Source organism: Phoxinus phoxinus (genome assembly GCF_949152265.1).
Source record: "Phoxinus phoxinus genome assembly, chromosome: 16".
Lineage (NCBI taxonomy): Eukaryota > Metazoa > Chordata > Actinopteri > Cypriniformes > Leuciscidae > Phoxinus > Phoxinus phoxinus.
In genome coordinates this window covers 15,664,501-15,687,090 of record NC_136891.1, presented here as the reverse complement: position 1 = coordinate 15,687,090, position 22,590 = coordinate 15,664,501, and the positions used below count along the sequence as shown (strand labels likewise).

General features: G+C 38.9%; 1 protein-coding gene across 3 annotated transcripts in view; it reads right to left on the bottom strand.

The window, feature by feature from the left end:
• Positions 1–22,590, bottom strand: part of LOC307012708 (prospero homeobox protein 1-like) — a 56,024-nt gene that overhangs the window by 20,984 nt on the left and 12,450 nt on the right. For 2 of the 3 annotated variants that reach the window (XM_079639672.1, XM_079639671.1), the window contains exons 3-4: positions 16,643–16,750; positions 14,974–15,168 (exon numbers count right to left, since the gene is read on the bottom strand). In XM_079639672.1, coding sequence (XP_079495798.1) covers positions 14,974–15,168; positions 16,643–16,750 — 303 coding nt within the window. The remainder of the gene's footprint in view (positions 1–14,973; positions 15,169–16,642; positions 16,751–22,590) is intronic. The other variant, XR_013800667.1, reaches the window with a different exon arrangement.

Here is a 22,590-nt window from a genome sequence, read left to right as displayed (position 1 = left end):
ATCACCAAAATCAAAAATATAAACCATTAATAATAACATTAGACAACAAATGAGATCACTGAATTGGTCCACTATGTGATGTTTGAGACCGTTAACTAACAGCCATAATCATCTGATCCTGTATTCTTTCAGCTTTTTTGCCATAGCAAATGTATTTTAAAGACATAGCTACCGCAGCCGAAGAAAAACTAATGTTCAAAGGTCAAGAGTCCAACTAAAGCAAACACTAATCACCATCATGGTAACATCAAATGAAAATAAAATGACATCTAAACCTCTGCCACCTTTCAATAAGTCCTTCTGTAAACATACATAAAGTCAGGTTAGTAATAAGTGAATCTGGTAATGCTTTTTGTGGAGTTGTTTAATCCTCCTCTGCTAAGATCTTTTGCTAAGATTTCATTAATTTTATCTTGATTTCATATTTTTTCTGTTCCTCTGTTCCTCTTTCCTTCAATGATTCTGATTGTTAACAGCAGGTGTTCCTCAGTATCTCAATTAACTTCGAAAATTAACTGAATTAACTATGAAATTATTCACTCAGTCAAGTGGACTGTATTAGTGAACTAGGCAATAGTGAATGAGGGTATAGGGTGTGATTTGGAACACAGCCTCTGAGTGTCGACTTTGAGTGCTGTTAATTCACATTATATTCCTGTAGGCTAGTTTCTCGAAAACGACAAATATCACCCAGAATGCATTTTTTACGGTATATTACTGTTGTAATGAAAAACAGTATGTTACTGTAACATAGTACAGTAATAGTACGTTTTTTTACAGAATTTTTTTACAGTGCACCTTACCCCCAGGCTAACTTGGGTCTAAGACTCTATGTTACCTTGGCAACCAGCAGTAACAATCAGTTACTGTAACAATATCTAATTGTTATAATGCTTGTTCAGGCTATACCGGCCGCTAGGGGGCGAACAAGGCGTGTCCTGCTAAGAGGGCCAGAGAGTGAGAGTGGAAGGAGTCTGAAATGTGACAATGTTTGTAGACCTTTGGAGAAAATAAATAGAGACCCCGTTGGGCCAGTTCAAAGAATACGGACTCATGTTTTATATGGAAATACCGCACTTTAACATGGTGGCAGCGGCAGTGGATTTTTGCCCAAGTTTTTAGTGGTTTGCGGCGGAGGCGCTGGCGAAGTCCGAAGACGGTAAAGTGCTAACGTTAACGTGTAGCGTGGATTAGCATCGAAGTAAACAAGCTAACGCTATCAGCATGGACGGACTTAGACCGCCACAGACGTTGTGTCTGGACTCCTGCAACCTGTCTAAAACGTGGAAGTCGTGGAGAGACGAGTTTGAACTGTACATCGGATTAACTGTTGCCGAGGACGACGAGAAAAAAAAGGTCAGGCTTTTCAGTTATCTGGTCGGTGAGAGTGGCAGGGAGCTACTGGATACGTTAATGGGAGACACAGCGAAGTCGGACTGGACGATTAAGGACGTCATTGAAAAGTTTGATAACTACTGCAGTCCTAAAGTGAACGAGACCGTGGAGCGGTACAAATTCTTCACAAGAAATCAAGGTACCAGTGAATCCATAGATGGTTATGTTACTGAACTCAAGTTGTTAGCAAAAACATGCAATTTCGGGACATTGCGAGACTCACTCATCCGTGACAGGATTGTGTGTGGGATTAACAGCAGCAACATGCGAGAGAGACTATTACGGGAGAAAGACATGACATTGGACACTTGCATTCAACTTTGCAGAGCTGCTGAGTGGTCGCGGGAAAACTGCAAGGCCATAGCGGGACACACAGTGGAGGAAGTTCACATAGTGCAAGGAGCTTCGCGCCTACAACAGAAAGAAAGCACCGTGGATTGCAAGTTTTGCGGCAAGACACATGAGAGGAGCAAACAGAAATGTCCAGCATTTGGAAAGAAATGCACAAAGTGTGGTAAGGAAAACCACTTTGCGGTTAAGTGTAAAGCCCGCATTGAACCAAAGAAGATAAAATCGGTGCATAAGGTTACTGAGTGTGAAAGCGAATATGAGGACATACTGTGTGTTAGAGACGTAGCAGAAAGTGAAAATGTGAACGCTGTTGACTCTAACAAAAGTAATGACTCCCAGTTGTTTGCAGGCATGCTCCTAGGAAAAGATATTATAAAATTTCAGATCGATTGTGGAGCCACATGTAATGTTTTGCCCATTAACATGCTGAACACAGATGCTAAGCTGGAGGATACAAATTCTGTGTTAGTGATGTACAATGGAAGCAAAGTGAAGCCACTGGGTCGATGTAAAGTGAAATTAAGAAACCCTAGAAACAAAAAACTGTACCAGCTAGAGTTTCAGGTTGTGGACAAAGGTTGTACTGTACCACTGATTGGGAAGAGAGCCAGTGAGGCTATGAAACTCATAAAAGTACGCTATGAAAACATTATGGCTATTGACAGTATTGTGACAACAGGGATAGACACAAAAAGACCATGGACATTGGAACAAATACAGACAGATTTCGCAGATGTGTTCACAGGAGACGGCTGTCTGGAAGGAGAATACAAAATGGAAGTAGATGAGAGTGTGAAACCTGTGCAACTCCCAAAGCGACGTGTTCCGGTCGCCATGATGAAACCGCTGAAAGAGGCGCTTCAGGATCTTGAGCACAGAGGTATTATCACACCAGTAGACTGTAGCACGGACTGGATCAGTAGCATGGTGGTGGTACAAAAGCAAAACGGTAAACCTAGAGTATGCATTGATCCAAAGCCCCTCAACAAGGCACTCAAGCGCAGCCACTTCCCACTACAAACTATTGAGGATGTACTCCCAGATATGTCTAAAGCTAAAGTGTTCACGGTGTGTGACGTCAAAAGCGGGTTTTGGCATGTCAAGCTTGAAGAGAAATCCAGTTATCTGACTACGTTTTCCACCCCATTTGGCCGTTTCAGATGGCTAAGGATGCCCATGGGAATAAGTCCAGCACCGGAAGTTTTCCAGCGAAAACTGACCCAAGCACTGGACGGGTTACCGGGCCTATACATTATTGCGGATGATGTGCTCATTACAGGTCAGGGAGAGACGCAGGAAGCGGCAGAAGGAGACCATGATGTGAAGCTGAAACTGTTCCTGGAGCGGTGCAGGAGAAAGAACATTAAACTGAACCCAGACAAATTCAAGCTGAGGAAGAGGGAGTGTACATACATTAGGCACCGCCTGACAGCAAACGGACTGAAAGTGGATCCAGACAAGGTTCGTGCTATTGAACACATGCCGAGACCTACAGATTTGAAAGCAGTACAGAGACTGTTAGGTATGGTAAACTACTTGGCTAAGTTTTGCCCACACCTTTCGGACCAGTGTGCCGTGTTGCGGCAGTTGACACACAAAGACACAGACTGGGACTGGTCGGAGCAGCATGAGAATGCTTTTGTGCAACTAAAAAAGTCTATTGCAGATGCTCCTATACTGAAGTACTACTGCCCGGAGGAGGACCTCGTAGTGCAATGTGATGCATCAGACACAGGTTTGGGAGCAGCACTCATGCAAAAGGGTAAGCCCATCGCCTATGCAAGCAGAGCACTCACACAGACGGAGCGGGGTTATGCCCAGATTGAGAAAGAGTTTCTAGCCATGGTGTTCAGTGTAGAGAAGTTTCATCAGTACACGTATGGTCGCAAAGTTACGGTCCAATCTGACCATAAGCCGTTAGAGTCCATAGTTAGGAAACCTCTTTTGAGTGCGCCCAAGAGGCTTCAAAGAATGATGCTACGTATTCAGAAATACGACCTGACTGTAGTGTATGTTCCTGGCAAAGACATGTTACTTGCAGACACCTTAAGCAGAGCATATCTCCCAGAATGCCCATCTCTGAGCTCTGTAGAAGCTGAAATAGAGACGGTTAATATGGTGCAACACTTACCCATTTCAGGTGACAGTCTAAGCCAGATCAGGACAGCTACAAAGGATGACAAAACTCTACAAACTGTGATCCGACTGATGAAGCAGGGTTGGCCATCGGACAAAAGGGCCGTGCCTCAGGAAATTAAACCCTACTTCTCATTCCAGGAGGAATTAAGTTATCAGGACGGCATTGTGTTTCGAGGTGAACGTGCTGTTATTCCAGTATCACTGCAGAAAGACATCACCCGCCGCCTGCACTCCTCACATCTCGGAGCAGAAGGATGTCTCCGAAGGGCCAGAGAATGTGTCTACTGGATTGGCATGAACGACCACATAAAGACACACATAGCTCGCTGTGACATCTGCAGGTCAGTGGATGACAAACAGCACAGAGAAACGCTCAACCCACACAAGGTGCCAAGCAGGCCATGGGCCAAAGTAGGCGTTGACCTATTTCACTTTGATAACAAAAACTACCATGTAACAGTCGACTACTATTCCAATTTTTGGGAAATTGATTTTTTGCCAGACACAAAAGCTACTACAGTGATAAAAAAGCTAAAAGCACAGTTTGCTAGATACGGCATTCCCAACACAGTAGTCTCAGACAACGGACCGCAATATTCATCTCAAGAGTTCCAAAGATTCAGCCAACTGTGGGAATTTGACCACAAAACCTCATCGCCAGGTTACCCACAGAGTAACGGCAAGGCAGAGTCTGCCGTTAAAACTGCAAAGAGACTGTTACACAAAGCCAAAGCTTCGGGACAAGACCCATATCTCGCGCTCTTGGACCATCGTAACACACCGTCACAAGGACTAGAGAGCAGCCCAGCTCAAAGACTGCTGAACCGTCGAACGAGATCTCTGTTACCGGTGAAAAACAGCCTTCTCCAGCCTAAAGTGGTTCAAGCGGAGCAGGCACTGTTTAACAACCAACAGCGTCAATGTGCGTACTACAACCGATCAGCCAGGGATCTAGATGCCCTACGACCAGGTGACACGGTCAGAGTGCAGCCATTTGAGCCTCACACCAAATGGAAGCTGGGCAAGGTGAAAAGACCAGTTGACCCTAGATCCTATGAGGTTGAAATGGATTCGGGCGCAGTTCTCAGGAGGAACCGTAGACACCTCAGACGTGCCCATGTTGTTCCTCAAACAGAGGTTGTTGATATAGAGACAGTAAACACGCCGGGAACCCATATAGACACTGTACTATCCCAGCAGAGCCCTCCGACTCAGAGCGATACCTGTGACAGGGATGTGCCGAAGACAACTAGATGTGGTAGAGTTGTTCATCAGCCTCAACGCTACAAGGACTTTACTACTTAAACTGTCATTTAGAAGAAAAAAAAAAAAAAAAAAAAAAAAAACTTGTTTTGAGATGTTAAAGCCATTTTGGTAGTTTGGGTAATGGCATGTATTTAAGTTGTTCGTACATTTGAAAGTACATTCTTATGGGCATGTAATGTTTGCACGTGTTTCAGGGAAAAGAAAAAACTTTCTAAAAGAGAAAGGATGTAACAATATCTAATTGTTATAATGCTTGTTCAGGCTATACCGGCCGCTAGGGGGCGAACAAGGCGTGTCCTGCTAAGAGGGCCAGAGAGTGAGAGTGGAAGGAGTCTGAAATGTGACAATGTTTGTAGACCTTTGGAGAAAATAAATAGAGACCCCGTTGGGCCAGTTCAAAGAATACGGACTCATGTTTTATATGGAAATACCGCACTTTAACAGTTACATCACAAACAGCCAAAAGAAAAGGGAAAATGGCTCATAATTTGTGGTTTGCAGACGACATTATGCAGTAACCTAGTGGAAATATATAATAATGAGGACTTCATCGTCGGTTTCGTTTTTGTATCTTTTCTGTACGTCTTTAACGTTCAACGGTCGGATTAACGCTGTTAACTGTCATAGCAGTCTTTTTCCAAACATTTCTTCTTGTTACTACATTCTCCGCTAAATTTTAAGTAAATTTTAAAGTAATATGTCTTTGTAACTGTTATACTCCTCCAACAAACACATATTTTCTGCTGGGATAAACTGCACTGAGCGGCTGAATGCGCTTACTCGATCCGCCATGTTTTTTTGTTTTGAAAAGTGTCTTAGTTTACCCAGAATGCATTGCAGTGTAGTAAGATAGTCAAAGTATTAAGTGCTTTGTGCAACGGTCTGATTTAGATGTCTATCTGAAGTCTGACTATCTACTATATCTAAGCTATAGTCAAAGTCAAAGTCTGAAAGACTTAATGTCCTTTCTACACCTGGAAAAAATTAAACACTCCATCAGAGACTCTGTTAACTCATTTTATAAAACGTGGAATCCTATTATGTCCTTTGTTGAGACTGTACCTTCATTGGAGGTTTTTCTCCCTTTTCTATTTATTTATTTTGTCTGATGTTTTGGGTTGGGTTGGGTAGAGTTAAGAGTGTTCTGTATATTTGTATAATTTTTCTTAATTCATTTCTATGGATGTTAAAAAAAGCAGGTTGTGATGTTTTTCATATATGCCATGCACATATTGTCATCTAAAAATCTGCTCAATAAAAAAAATATATATATATAAAAAAAAAAAGAATTTCTGTAGATGTCTGACAGAAATAAAGTCAAACTGTAAGTAATAAGCGAAGCCGGTAATACTGTTTTTGTTGTTTATTCCATACTGAGATATTGAGAGATCTGTTAGTGTTTAATGTTATGTTGGGATTTAAAGGGTTTTGTGGGTTACGGTTATGCTGAAGAGTAGAGCCTGTGCTTCAGTCCAGCAGAAGACCAATGTCATTCAATGCCATTACAGTTGATTTATGGATGAAATCTTGAAAACAATTCAATATTATATGTGGGAGTAAAAGTGATGCCGGGTCAAAAATGTATACATTAACATTGATTTAACATTGTTTCTATGGTTGTTATCTATCTGGGACCCTAATCAAACAAACCTGAACCAGCTAATCAATATCTTAAGGATTTTTAGAAAGCTACATGCAGACAGAGTTTATCAGAGTTGGAGCTAAACTCTGCAGGACAGTGGCCCTCCAGGACCGAGTTTGCCCATCCCTGGTCTACGGTGTAGTTCATTTATATCATACATTTGTTTTTTTAATTCTGCCGATTGTATTAAGGCTTCAAAATTCACAAAAGTTGTATTCATTATAATTATGAACAAAACGTGTGAGAATCATAAACTTTTGTTGGTCAAATTTATTTCCTGCAATAATCCAAAAGCCAATGGAAAAATCCAACTCGCTTTTTGGCGAGGGGACCAGGGTATTTCTAACTTCTGATTTTGCCTACAAAAATATATCCTCTCTGCAGCACTGTATTACTAGTAATTTTCATGTCTAAACTTTTGTTTGGTAGTGTATAAAACTTGCAAAACTTGTTGCTGAGTATTAGTCTGATCACTCTGTTGAGTTAATAATATTTCTGAATTCAAATCAGTACTCAAAACTCACTCATTTCTGAATATTATCATTCTTAAATTGTGTTCTGTATTTCGTTGAGCTTATCTCTATTCTGCTGTATTATGCCCCGTCTATTTAATGCTGTTTTACTGTTCTGTATGCTTGTTACTCTAACCTACTTACTATTGTTTGTCATCATTGTCTACACTATTGGTGTTATCATTTCCTTGTTGCATGTACATTGTAAAGCTTCTTTGGGCCATGGAAAGGCGCTATATAAATAAAAAGTATTATCGGTAAAGATAAATAACTATGCACAGACTGCACTAGTTTTAGTAGCTTTTGAAAAACAACAAGAACAACATTTGTTTACCAATAATCGCATTCCGTTGTGGCGGCACCTCAGTGTCTGGTGATTTGGCCATTGTTACTAATCAGATATGATTTCTTACAGTTCAGCAGTTACCTTTTTTAAAGAATTAATGAAATAGTTAAACAGAAAAATTACAATTAAATAGTAATAATAATAAACTTATTGGTACCATTTTATAAAAAATTACCTAAATAAAGTATAAATGAAATCCAATCTAAAAAGTATTGATCATTGTTGCTTTTGGAGCGTCTCAAAATGTATCTCAAACAGCAGTTGCCTAACATGGTCATTCAGAGACTAAATCATGAAAAGTCAAAGAGAGAAACGATAAGTTGTATACACTGTAAAATACTGTAAAATCAGTAAGCATAGGTCGTTTTTTTGAATAACTGTAAATTACAAATGAACATTAATTTAAATCAAAATATATATTTAGTGTTTTGTTCATCTTAATTTAATGCAACTCAAAGTTTTACTGACAACTTTCATTAATTCACTTATGAAACTTAAAATATCATTTTTATACATATCAAAATTTTACTTTATCTAAACTTAGTTTTTTTTAAGTCACTTTAAATTTTATTCAATTATATAATTTGATATAACTTAAATTGTAGGTTTAAATTGTAGGCTTCTGAACTTTGCCTGTTTGACTTCGATTCTGGATTACCCGTGACATCTTTTGAGTTCCTGTCTGATTATTCTCTGTTTGTCATCACCTTTAATAAATATCTGCAAATGGATTCGACCGTCTCCGCCTCTACGTCACAAGTAGCAATGTTACTTAAATATTATGTGGCAACTGATTGCCTTGTTTCCTCTACTCAAATATCTAAATTTTACAACTTAGACGTACACTGTAAACCTGATTAAGTGAGTAGTATGACTCGGAGCCTGCAGCTACTGTCCCGCACCCAAAGTCCCGCATTCTCAGACCCCTTGTTTTCCGAGACAGTCTGGCTGGCTTGTGGGACTCCTGAGGCAGCTGGCGGGTACCGGCAGGCCAAGCGGATTGCAGCCCGGGTGGTTGTTGAGGCAAAAAAAAAAATTGGGCATAGGAGGAGTTCGGTGAGGCCATGGAGAATAACTATTGGTTGGCCTCGAAGAGATTCTGGCAAACCGTCCTAGTGCCCAACCAACACTGTTTACAGTGGAGGTGGGCAGCTGTTGACCTCAACTGGGGATATCGTCGGACAGTGGAAGGAATACTTTGAGGATCTCCTCAATCCCACCAACACGTCTTCCATTGAGGAAGCAGAGGCCGAGGGCTCGGAGGTGGACTCGTCCATCACCCAAGCTGAAGTCACTGAGGTAGTCAAGAAACTCCTCGGTGGCAAGGCACCTGGGGTGGATGAGATCCACCCTGAGTACCTCAAGTCTATGGATGTTGTGGGGTTGTCTTGGCTGACATGCCTCTGAAACATCATGTGGCAGTTGGGGACAGTACCTCTGGACTGGCAGACCGGGGTGGTGGTCCCTCTTTTCAAGAAGGTGGACCGGAGGGTGTGTTCCAACTACAGGGGGATCATACTTCTCAGGATTCGGACCTCGGATTCACGAGAAACAGTGCAGGTTTCGTCTTGGTCGTGGAACACTGGACAAGCTCTATACCCTCTTCAGGGTGCTGGAGGGTTCATGGGAGTTTGCCCAACCAATCCACATCCGCTTTGTGGATTTGGAGAAAGCATTTGACTGTGTCCCTCGCGGCATCCTGTGGAGGCTTCTCTGGAAGTATGGGGTCCGGGGACCAATGCTAAGGACTGTCCGGTCCCTGTACGACCGGAGCAGGAGCTTGGTTTGGCATTCCCAGCAGTAAGTCAGACTTGTTTCTGGTGCATGTTGGACTCTGGCAGGGCTGCCCTTTGTCACCGGTTCTGTTCAAAATGTGTATGTACAGAATGTGCCCGCTTCAGGTTGGTGGAGAGTTCCTGCCTCAAGTGGAGGAGTTCAAGTATCTTGGGGTCTTGTTCACTGGTGAGGGAAGGATGGAACGGGAGATTGACAGACAGATCGGTGCGGACGATGTACCGGTCTGTTGTTGTGAAGGAGCTGAGCTGCAAGGCGAAGCTCTCAATTTACCGGTCAATCTACGTTCCTTCTCTCACCTTTGGTCATGAGCTGTGGGTCATGACCGAAAGGACGAAGATCACGGATACAGGCAGCCGAAATGAGCTTTCTCCGCAGGGTGGCTGGGTGCTCCCTTAGAGATAGGGTGAGGAGCTCGGTCATTCGGGTGGAGCTCCGAGTAGTGCCACTGCTCCTCCACATCGAGAGGAGCCAGCTGAGGTGGCTCGGGCATCTGTTCCGGACGCCTCCTGGATGTCTTCCCAGGGAGGTGTTCCGGGTACGTCCCACCGGGAGGAGACTAGAGGAAGACCTAGGACACGCTGGAGGGATAATGTATCCCGGCTGACCTGGGAACGCCTTGGTATTCCCCCGGAAGAGCTGGAGGAAGTGTCTGGGGAGAGGGAAGTCTGGGACCCGGGCCCGGATAAGCGGAAGAAGATGGAAAGAGAAGTAAAAACGGTTACACTATAACTAAAAGTAATTTTGTAACTGCATGTCAACTAACTCTCATTAGAGTATTAGTAGACTGTTAGGTAAGGGGTTGGGGTTAGTAGAACAATATAATATGGAGGTACTTGCAAAGTTACTTATAGTCAGTAGAATGTCTTTTGGGGGACCATCACAATAAATAGTTAGACAGTCAGTCAAGTTTAAAGTTCCTTATAGTTTGTAGACTATCGCAATAAATGTTTCCATACACTGAAATCGATCCAAAAGGTCTTTACCAGTCCTCTGTTGGATGAGTATACAGTATGGCCCTCATATATCCATGGTGATATGTGACCATCTCTAGCAATGACTGAGACCGTGTTCAGATGAGGACCCTAGGGGATCTTGGAGCATGGCTAAACTCAATCACATCTCTGAAACTGAAGCGTGTTGTTTTTCACTGCACCACAGAGACCTTGATTGCTCAAGGTCAGAGGTGTGGATATCCCAAAGACTGTGTTTCACCCTCAGGTAAAAGTGTAGAACAATTAAAAGAACACATTGATACCACTTTAGAAATCTGAATCCTGAGACAGTCAGCAAGCTTGACACTTTTCAATAACTGCTAGATGTACTGTATATTTTACCATATTGTGACAATGATAAAACATATAACTTAAAGGTATAGTTCACCCATAAAACAAACCAAGGCTCTCCAACTGAGTTATGAGCGCTTGTGAATCCTCTCGTCATCAAACAAAGTGTAGACACAAGCAAAATACTCCCCGTTCTGTTGTATCTACCATCTTCTCCTTTCTACAGCCACCAGACGCGTTACAGCATGAAGGTGAGTAAATGATGACAGAATTGTATCCTTTTTTTGTGTGTGAACTGTCTCTTTAATATCATATTACATAATAAAAAAATTAATAAAAAAATCTAATTTAGAGCCATCTCAATTCTCTTCAAAGTGATTTATTTTATCCTTATGGCCTTATTAATTATATTAATTGTGAGTATCCTATATTGGAAAGTTTTTTTTTTTTCTGGGACGTTAAAAATACTTTCTCTTATCTCCTTCTCTTTAGCTTAATATGCAGAGAGACAATTAAGGCAAGTAAACCATTGGTAGCTTGAGTCCCCCAAAAACTGTAAACACTATGGCTCAATTAAAACATAGTTTTCTTATTTTCATTCTTTAAAAAAAAACTGTTTTACCTCGGCAGTAAATTACAAAGAAAAAAAATAACACTTTGCGTGAGTGTGTCTAATGCAACAGCTGAGGGAGTGACGGCAAGTCATCGTTCATTACATTCACATCATTCTCACTTCTGACTCTCTATGTTTTTCCCCTCTTTTGGAAGACTGTGGAAACACTTTCATTGATTTTTGTTTCTTTTGCTATCAAAGCAAATTGGAATACAAAACGTTACATTTGCTGTCATCTCCCTTTCACCATAGAAATGTACCCAACTATGACGACTTCCGCTTTTGAGACCCCCGTAAATGTGAAAAGGGTCTATTAATGAGGTCTTATTCCTTATTATTATTTATTCATACAAGTACGGTTTATTTATACAAGGCCCTAAATGGGCATGATTGTGTAAAATGTATGTCTGTGTTTTTGCTTTCTCGCAAATGTTTTGCATTTGCTCACAAAATGATTTGTGTTCCCCCAAGAACACAAGTTTCACAGGGGAACGCAAACGTTTTGCGAGTGAATGCAAAAGCATTTCAATATATTTTTTCCTCCATCTTCAATTGCGTTTTCAAAATGCTGTTGTCGCGTAAATGAATGGCCAAAACGCAAAAAAAAGTTTTTCGATTTTATTTGAAAACCGTGCCGTGTAAACTCCACCTTAAAAGGCTTTGTCTGTTGATTTGTTCCACATCTCTTCATTGCAATGTAAATGCAGTAAACAAACACTGTAAAATTAAAATGTTCTCTGTGGTGTGAATTTCTAGGGTATTAATGACCCATCCTGATAAAAACAACAAAGAAAACATTGGAGAAGACAGTAATTAAATAATTAAAATCAAGCGTTTAATGTTTATATGTCTATGTGGTGTTTTTAATATGATTTAAGACAAACCATGTGCATTCAGTATTTTCTCCTTAAAACTCCAGTGAACCAAAGACAGTCTCAAAAACACGGTTTGAAATCACTGGTGTTTCTGAAGTCACAAGCTATTTTAAGGCATAAAAAATTAAAGGAAAAACGTTTCAAATATGACATTTTGGTGATCAAAAATGAGTATTAAGTGATACATTTGAATAAACACTCTATATGCTGTTTGTGTAAATCACGCTGCAAGCCAGACAAATATGTAATTAAAATTCAAAGATTGATGAAAGGGGTGGAACAAAGGACGAAAAAGAGAAGAGATAAGGAAAGGAGTGAATGGATTGGGATTTTGGCCCAGACTGGCCCACAGCATATGATCAAAAAACACCACCCATATTTGCACAAGTTATAGAACATTGGCATAGTAATACCAGTGTTTACCACAGGGTCTTTGATAATTCTGGTGGGTGGAACACTGTCCTTCTAGGACAGTTTGGGGACATGTGGAAATAATGCATTTCATATTTAGAAAATGTGTGTTCACTCATCTCTCTCCTTATCCTCCTCCTCACTATCATGATCAGTCACGGGAGCTGATGAAGGTCCTGCTGCTGCAGAAAACATCTGTTATTTTGACACATTTTACAGCGTCTGCTTGAAGGGCCTGTTTATTTTTTTCCACGCTATTTCTCTGCACATTCCTTGCGTTTCTTCTCCATCTGACTATGTTGACAGTTACACACTGATACTGCACGCTTGCTCAGAGCCCAAAGGGGGAGGTGTTTAGATGTGATTGGGCCAGCCCAATGTCAATCAAGAAAATAACCAATGGGCCGCTGATCTACATTTTTCATGGGCCGGTCTGAGAATTTTATTTTTTTGACCAGTGCATTACACCGGCACAAATCAAATTTAGCAAAACATAACAAAACGAATGGGCCGTCGATATACGAGTTTTATAGACCGTTCAGACAAAAAAAAAAGTATGATATGAATCGGCCCAAAAAGCACGTCGGCCCACCGGGTGCCCGGTCTGCCAGATGGCCAGTCAAGATGGCCAACTCAAGAGAGTATTGCTTTCGTATGCATCCCTGAGTGTGTGCTGATAGTATGGTATGGGTCTGGTTTCAGTTGATGATGTAAGCAGTAGGGGATTTAAGTTCACAAGTAGCATGATTTTCCATTTGATAAACACAAACACACACACACACTTACAAAGGTAAAAGTCAAGGCGGTTGATTTGTGTGTGAAATTTGCATGGCTTGGCACACTTTCCCTAAGCAAAGTTAATCAAACGTCACATCTCTTAGACACCTACTGAGAAAAACCTTAACATGCAAATCATGTTCCCTTCCATGTCTTCACACAGATACACACTCACGAAGCATGCAACAGAGCTAACAGTAGATTTGTACACTGATCTCTGCACTCTTTGCAAATGCCTTATTTATATATGTAAATAGTATTGATGCAGTTCCTGGAACCAGAACAGTGTGTGTGTGTGTGTGTGTGTGTGTGTGTGTGTGTGTGTGTGTGTGTGTGTGTGTGTGTGTGTGTGTGTGTGTGTGTGTGTGTGTGTGTGTGTGTGTGTGTGTGTGTGTGTGTGTGTGTGTGAGAACAGGAAAGAAAAACGAGATCCCTGAAATAATTTAATATATTGTATCTTTAATAGGACATATTTCATATGTGACTATAGCTTGACAAAAGATGGGGGGGAGTATATTTGAAAAGAGCATGATAGATGGAGAGATTTTGTTGCAGTGAGAAGGTGAGGGTAGATTTCAATCACATGACTCCAGGAGTCAGGACTCTTGCCATAGGAACTCTGCATTGGCAGGTCACCTTCCCCTATAAACACACTCAAACAAGCCCTTTCGCAGCACTTCTGCCCCACTCTGCTGCCACAAAATGACATCTTCTGCATTCTCCAGCAAAGACTTTCCATTGTTGTTTTTTTTATAATAAGCTAATTATGTTGGCGATATGAGTCCAAAAGCTCCGGTTACATGTTTCGCTAAAATCCCTAAATAGCGTCTTTATGTGTCTTGAGTGAGATGCATGAGAACAAAACAAATATTTTTTTTATAAACTTAGAAGGGGTTGAAATATTCAAGATAAAATACACATTGATACAATAAATCCATTCAGTATATTGAGATTGCAACTCAAAACTGCACAAAATGTGGAAGTGTGCGAATGAGCACAACATTGCATTTTGAAGCAATGTTTTAAAAGCATTCTGAAAGAGTACAGAATCTTAACACAGGCGAAGAAGAAGCAGAAACAAGCGATTGCTTACGCATGTAAAATAATGCAATCATCAAACAGCATACAAATCAAAACTGCCTAATGTTAAATGTTGAGCCAGGAGAAGCTATAGGACTGTGCTTTTTGGGATTTAGGGGGTGTTGATGGACTTGATCTACTCCATCTATGTTTTGATCATCGTTGTGAATTCGATCTGGAAGTCTTTGACCAAAAGATGATTTTCTCAGCTTTTTGTTCAAAATATTGCTTTGATATAAAAAGATTGCATGAAACTATAAAATGTTTTTTGTTTAATTGCAGAGGCTCGGCTCATTATTTTAATATATTGCATGTTCAGATATGCATACAAGCAAATATAGGGGCCATGAAAATTTTGTGAAAATTATCAAAAATGCTGGTGCTGGCTAGCGACTATTTTTTTTAAAACGCTGGCGAGGAAAGAGTTTATAAACATCACAATGATCATCATTGCGCCTGTGTACGTGTTTGTAAGTAAGCTCATACCTCAAAATCGTTGGCCTTATTGTAGTGCATATTGAGCACTTTGTAGAGTGCCGAATCACAGCTCACTCTGATGTCATCCGCTGTAACCACACCATCATTTATGGCCTGCCGGGCAAACTTCTCAATCTGGATGTAGTAGAACTCTCTGAAGTTACTGAACCACTTTATCAGCTGAGATGTGATGCACCTGTTAAACTAAGACATACATGATGTTAAATACTCCCACTAAGCAAAATGATGTCCAAAACATGTCTTTTCAACGTCTTTGTCACAAAAGTCGGACGTTGATAAGACGTCCACTGAGGAGCCAGAATGAAAGTTTTTATGACGTCTTTTTTTGACGTGTTCTGCACGTCCGATATAGACGTTCATGGACCCTTCGTACAAGGTTAAAAACTAGTTCAAATGTGGACATTGTGGACATATTTTCAACTCATGTATGGTCTGATTTAGACATAATCACTTTGACTATTGCTGTCAGATGATCTTAGTGAGAATTAACAGAGGTTTAGATGTTGATATTTGTTTCATTTGAAGTGTCACCATTGTGGTGATCAGCGTTTGCTTTAGTTGGGCTCTTGTTCCCTTTCCTTTTACTTTAGCTTTTCTTTGACTGCTTTAATTGTGTTTGTGTAGCACAATTGTAGTGGCAGAGAAAGCAAACAATGAGGAGATAAGGTGTCTTCAGCTTATTGATGATGGTGAAATCATCACAAAACAAGCATGTAATATTGTCAGATGCTGTGGCATTCATAACCACCATCTTTGAGGAGCTGCAATATTGGTACCAAAAGCATTAAAATAATCACTTACTTGAAGATATATAAAAATCACATGCACATGATGTTTTTAAGCAAATGTGTCATCTAGTCACACACAGACATTAATATTTTGGATATGAATCACAACAATGGTGACAATAAAAAAAAGCTAATTCCCAAGCTTTTTTGTTTTTATTGTCACCGTTGTTGTGATTCATATCCAAAATCTCTATGTCTGTGTGTGACTACATTAATGAGGACATGCTTTTTTTCTACCTTCAAACAAGTGAAAATTTAAATGCTAATAGCACCAATGATTGGTGGTTATGAATACCATATATAAACACAATAGTTTCAAAACACTAATAGATGCCCATTTTTTTGATGATTATATCAACATCGAGCTGATAATACCTCATACTTTTACTTGGCTTTCTCTGCAACAGCAATTATAAAGTTACAGCAGCCACAAAAAAGTTAAAGTATAAGGAAAGGGAACCAAGAGCCCAACTAAAGCAAACACTGATCACCACAATGGTGACACTTCAAATTAAACAAATATCAACATCTAAACCTCTGTTAATTCTCACTAAGATCATCTGACAGCAATAGTCAAAGTGATTATGTCTAAATGAGACCATACATGATGTTGAAAATATGTCCACAATGGCCACATCTGAACTAGTTTTTAACCTTATACGAAGGTTCGATGAACGTCTAAATCGGACGTGCAGAACACGTCAAAAAAAGACGTCATAAAAACTTTCATTCTGGCTCCTCAGTGGACGTCTTATCAACGTCCGACTTTTGTGACAAAGACGTTGAAAAGACGTGCTTTGGACATCATTTTGCTTAGTGGGTAACAAGTTACATTAAGTTTTAAAGAATCTCTATCAGTCTGCACTCACCTTCACATCTGAGAAGTACATCTTGAGCATGCTGGAGCTTGGGTACCTGGTGTAGAAGAACATCAGTTTGGCCTTCTTCAGGTGACTTGGGGACAAGCCCTCCTGGATGTGAGACCAGCAGTGAAGGAAAATAAGCCCAATGCTAAGGCACAATATTTGCTTGACATTATCGTCTCATCACTCAAGGTGTCGGCTCGTCACGTTCAATAAAACATGAAAAACACCACACCAACATATTTTACATCAGAAACTCATTTTACAGGCAAAGCGATCAACGTCTTTCCCTATGCCCTGATCCCAAACCTCCAGATGTCAAAGAGATAAATATAGTATTTGCATATCTCCTTCAAATGTGTTTGTAACCTTCATTTTACCAGGGACTGAACACAAATATAGCGGTAAGGGCTTTGGGAGGATCTTTTTGGGCATGGCATATGTTTTCCATAGGTGACAATAATCTGACCCGACACTATTAAAAATAAATGAAGATTACGGTTACACTTTATTTTGCAGTACGTACTTACAGTGTTTCCCAAGCAAGTTATTACCCAGTTATTGTAATTGCAATAATAAGTACATTGTGTGTATCCAGAAGAGGACTGTGAAATAAAGTGCTACCAAGATTGCAGTAATGAATCGGGCTAAGGCTTTTTTATGTACTCAGTATTTACATTTTTGTAAAGTACATTTGAGGTAAATTTTAATTAATAATTAGATGAGACTTTATTAACGAGGGAACTAATGCGCACTGACTCAAAACATGTTTTAAGATGTAAATAGCAACTAAAATTCCCACACTTCCCATAAATCCTGATGTACTTACATCATAAGAAGGATGGCAAACGCTAATATTAGTCTCTCTGTTTATCCCGAGGTTTACCGCAATTCGCCAGATTCAGGCCGTATCTGGATCTGATGTCAGCACCTGGACACGATGACAACGCAGTCCTGAAGTGTCCCTGTGAAGGCCTCCCTCCCTTCCCTTTACCTCTGTACAGATAAAACGTTGTCGGGATAATTCCGGTTCACGTGGCTATGCAGAAGCCGTAAAAAACAAACTAAATAATTCTGTATTATACATTTTTCAAGGTTTCAAATTCCGCACATCTAATTTTATCAATTTGCAGAATTTCACTTGGGTCAATTTGAAAAAATTAGATTTTAGTTGGGGAGGTTAGAATTGTTTACAGTGTTGGAACTTATTTCATGGTTCTCGAAACACCAGACACTGTTTTGTGCAAATGAGCGGCCGGATCGCATTAAGGGTTTTCTATTAGAATGGTGTCGTGTTAGCGGCCCCTAAGTTAATAACTAATGATCGTTGCGAGGAAGTAAATCAATCAAAACTAACTTTAGCTGGACAATAACTTTATTATAGAGCTGCTATAAAGCCAAAATTATCGCTGTTACTTTAATTTCCTATTATCACTGTAAAGCTGCTTTGCTTTCTATATTGTTAAAAGCGCTATATAAATGAAGGTGACTTAAGGTGACCTAAAATTAAGTAAAAAAAAATGTATTTAATAATGAAAATTTCCAATGCTTGATGTTATTAAATATATTATAAATCTACCAAGGTCTACTATGTTAGATGTTTGAAGGGAAACAAACAGGCTGGCTAACTGTCTGATCTTTCTGCCAACACTGCACATTTTCCTCCATACTTTCAGCCTCCATCAATAATCAAGATAAGAACACATTGAAAGTTCAAACTGCACTGCGTGTGACACTCCTGCCGTTGTCCTGTACTGACCTCTGCCAGACAACAAAATTGCTGACTGAGCAAATTCACCAGACAAAGAGGGCCGAGCTGCCTCCTTTAAGGCCTCTCTGAGCTCTGACATCAGCGCAACACATTTTGTGTGACTGTTAAACAAAAAACCTCAACCTCTGCCAATATAACAGTGGACAAACAGAGGAGCTTTCATCTGCTTAAAAAAGCCAACAGCAAGCAAATCCATGTATGCTTATCTGAATCAGATAATATCCTTAATATCAAAACCATATCTCCAATCCACCTAATTCATCTGTACAATGGGGCAAACTACATTTCAAAGTCACAGTTTGAGCCTGCAAAATAATTTTGTACATGCCCCAGACCTCTGTTTTGAATCAAAAGCATCGTGAGCTACCATGTTGTGGTTAACATTGTGCTGAAGAGTAGCGCTGTCAATTGCGATTGATATAACTAAATGTGTATTATATACGATCATAATTTCTCATTGAAGAAAATTGTCCGATCATCAGAGCAGATGCGCAAGAGTCCATCCTGAGCTTTATTGGATATTGTGTTATGGGTCAATGTAACTCAATTAAGTTAAAACAGCATTCCCTTTATTAATGCCTGATTGAAGTGTAGGTTACAACAACTAATTTGTAGGTAGAATCAGGAAGAAATTCCTTTTTAAAGCAACATACACTGTAAAAAATAAAACATAGATTTCATTTAAATTTAATTAATTAAAATGAGGCAACAGATTACAAGCAATATTATTAATTAAATTTTACAAATTAGAATTGAGTAATAATTAATCAAATTAATTCCTTAAATGTTAACCATTTAAAATGAGTAAAATTTACAAAATATATGTTATTGCCAACATTGAAGACACCTGATGTTAACAAGCAGAATCACTAAAGGAGAAAACCATAATTAAAGTCACCATTATGGAGATGAGTGTGTGTTTTAGTTGGGCTCTTGACCCTTAAAATAATAACTTTAAGTTTTGTGTGGCTGCTGTACATGAGTTATAACAGCCAGATGAACAAAAAGAAATGTTGATCTGATGGTGTTGGTTGTGTTTCATAATTTCACAATCATTTGACTTGAATCACTGATCTCATGTAGAGTCCAATTTATGAGTTAAATTTATTTTATTAATTCTAGCTGCATAATATTATTATTCTTTTCAATGGAATCCAAATGATCAAATTAATAATAATAAAAAATATATCTGTTTTTTTTTTAGGCGCACACAGACATCAAGATTTAGCGTATGAATCTCAGCAATGGTGACAACCTCTGAGCTCATTATTTATTCATGCAGCAATACATGATGGGAGCCATGAATGAGTTGTGATTGGTACAAACCAGAATGCACTGCAACATGCTTTATAAATGTCACCATTGTTGAGATGCACAGGCTGATTCATGATGTCTGTTTGTTTGTTTTTTGTACAAGAGAAACTTTTTAGAAATTATTTGAATTACATTGTAAAAGATAAAAATATTATGGTGTACAAAGCCAGTACTTCTATAGTTAATAAAATTAACTTAAGTCACAAATTGTACTCCATTTGAGTTCAGTGATTCAGATCAAATGATTGTGAAATAATGATTATGTTAAAACACAACCAACACCATCAGATCACCGTTTGTTCATCTGGCTGTTATAAACTCATGTACAGCAGCCAAACAAAAACTTAAAGTTAATAATTTAAGGGTGAAGAGCCCAACTAAAACACACACTCATCTCCATAATGGTGACTTTAATTATGGTTTTCTCCTTCAGTGATTCTGCTTGTTAACATCAGGTGTCTTCAATGTTGGCAATAACATATATTTTGTAAAATTTACTCATTTTAAATGGTTAACATTTAAGGAATTAATTTGATTAATTATTACTCAATTCTAATTTGTAAAATTTAATTAATAATATTGCTTGTAATCTGTTGCCTCATTTTTATTAATTAAATATAAATAACATCTATGTTTTATTTTTTACAGTGTAACATTTAAGGAATTAATTTGATTAATTATTACTCAATTCTAATTTGTAAAATTTAATTAATAATATTGCTTGTAATCTGTTGCCTCATTTTAATTAATTAAATATAAATGAAATCTATGTTTTATTTTTTACAGTGTATGTACATGTTCACTTTTTACAGTGTATATAAAATAAATGCTGTAGAGTGCTTGATTCTAATTGGTTGACAGACCTTCTAAGGTGTGCAATTATTTTCCATTAAACGCACAGTGGTTCCAAATCTGTCAACCTCACAGATCCACGTCACTTTGCCAAGTTACTTCAGTTATTTCAAAGAGTCTTGCTGCCAAAACCACAAAAACATCAGCCAAGCAAATAAATATGACAAACAATAGAATAAAACAAATAGCAAACTATTTCAATTTTTTAGACGAAATAACGTTTAATTACCTATGTAAAGCACAATATATCTTTCTCTTGCTCTATCTCCCACGCACACACTCGCACTCATACAGTCATTCTCACACACATAAACTTCTTGTCAGCACTACCCCACAACTTTATCAATAATTTACATAAATGTATTAATAATAAGCAGTAATACTTTAGTTTAGGGTCCAATTTTCACAACTTAACTAGTTGCTTATTAGCATGCATCTTACTAGGATACTGGCTGTTTATTAGTACTATTAAAGCACATATAAATGCCTTATTCTGCATGACCATATTCCTAATCCTACTATTAATAAACAGTAATTATGAGTTTCTTAAAGGAGAACTCCGGTCAATTTTAACATTGAGCTCAATTTTTAGTAAATTTGGAGTGCTGTCAATACAGAGAACAACGACAAAAATCGGTGTTGCCTACACTGTGTTATCCTATTTTTAAAATGTACACCCTATTGACTTGAATGGGGCAAGTTTTAAACTTAACCAGTTCTTAGTCTTATCATCCTTGATGTGTCATTACAAGTGCCCAGCCATGTTGAGTGATTCCTTCAGAGTGAACACGAGTGAATCTGACTGCAGTAGATGTGAAAGATATGAATAAAAATGATGTTATATCAGCCAGCGCACAGACCTGTATTTAGTTCCTGTTTTCGGTCGAAGTCCAAAGTAGTCGATTGTCGAGTTCACGCGCATAGGTTTAGTTACTATGATCACGCGCGTGAACTCGACAATCGACTACTTTGGACTTCCACCGAAAACAGGAACTAAATACAGGTATTTGCGCTGGCTGAATTAACATCATTTTTATTCATATCTTTCACATCTACTGCAGTCAGATTCACTCGTGTTCACTCTGAAGGAATCACTCACATGGCTGGGCACTTGTAATGACACATCAAAGATGTTAAGAGGATAAAAGCAGGTTTAAAACTTGCCCCATTCAAGTCAATAGGGTGCAAATTTTAAAAATAGGATAACACGGTGTAGGCAACACCGATTTTTGTCGTTGTTCTCTGTATTGACAGCACTCCAAATTTACTAAAAATTGAGCTCAATGTTAAAATTGACCGGAGTTCTCCTTTAAGGAAAAAGCTTAATAGTTAGTTAATAGTGCGAACTGGACCCTAATCTAAAGTGTGACCATATTCCAATAAAGCCACTTCCTAGACGCAGGATACAGAGCACCATATATTAAGAGGGGCACCATATTAAGAGGAGCACCATATATCAAGAGGAGCACCATATATCAAGAGGAGCACCATATTGTCTCCTCAGGCAATAAACCCATTCCCCACACTCAAAAAAATAAATTGTTGAATGAACATGATTTAATCGTATCACCCATTATGCATCTAAGCAAGATTTGAATATTTTATTTGAACACAATATTGGTTTGTAAATTGAACATGATTGTAATATGTCAATGCAACTTCTTTGCAACTAATTGAATCAACATGTTTGTATTGTGTTAGACTAATCAAATGTATTCTCATTCACTCAAAGCACAGGAAAGCAGAATCACCAAAGGAGAAAATCTAATTTTAAGTCACCATTATGGAGATCAGTGTGTGTTTTAGTTGGGCTCTTCACCCTTAAATTATTAACTTTAAGTTTTGTTTGGCTGCTGTACATAAGTTATAACAGCCAGATGAACAAATAGGAATGGTGATCTGATGGTGTTGGTTGTGTATTAACATAACCACCAATTCACAATCATTTAACCTGAATCACTGAACTCATCCAATTTATGAGTTAGGTTTATTTTATTAATTTTAGCTGCATAATATG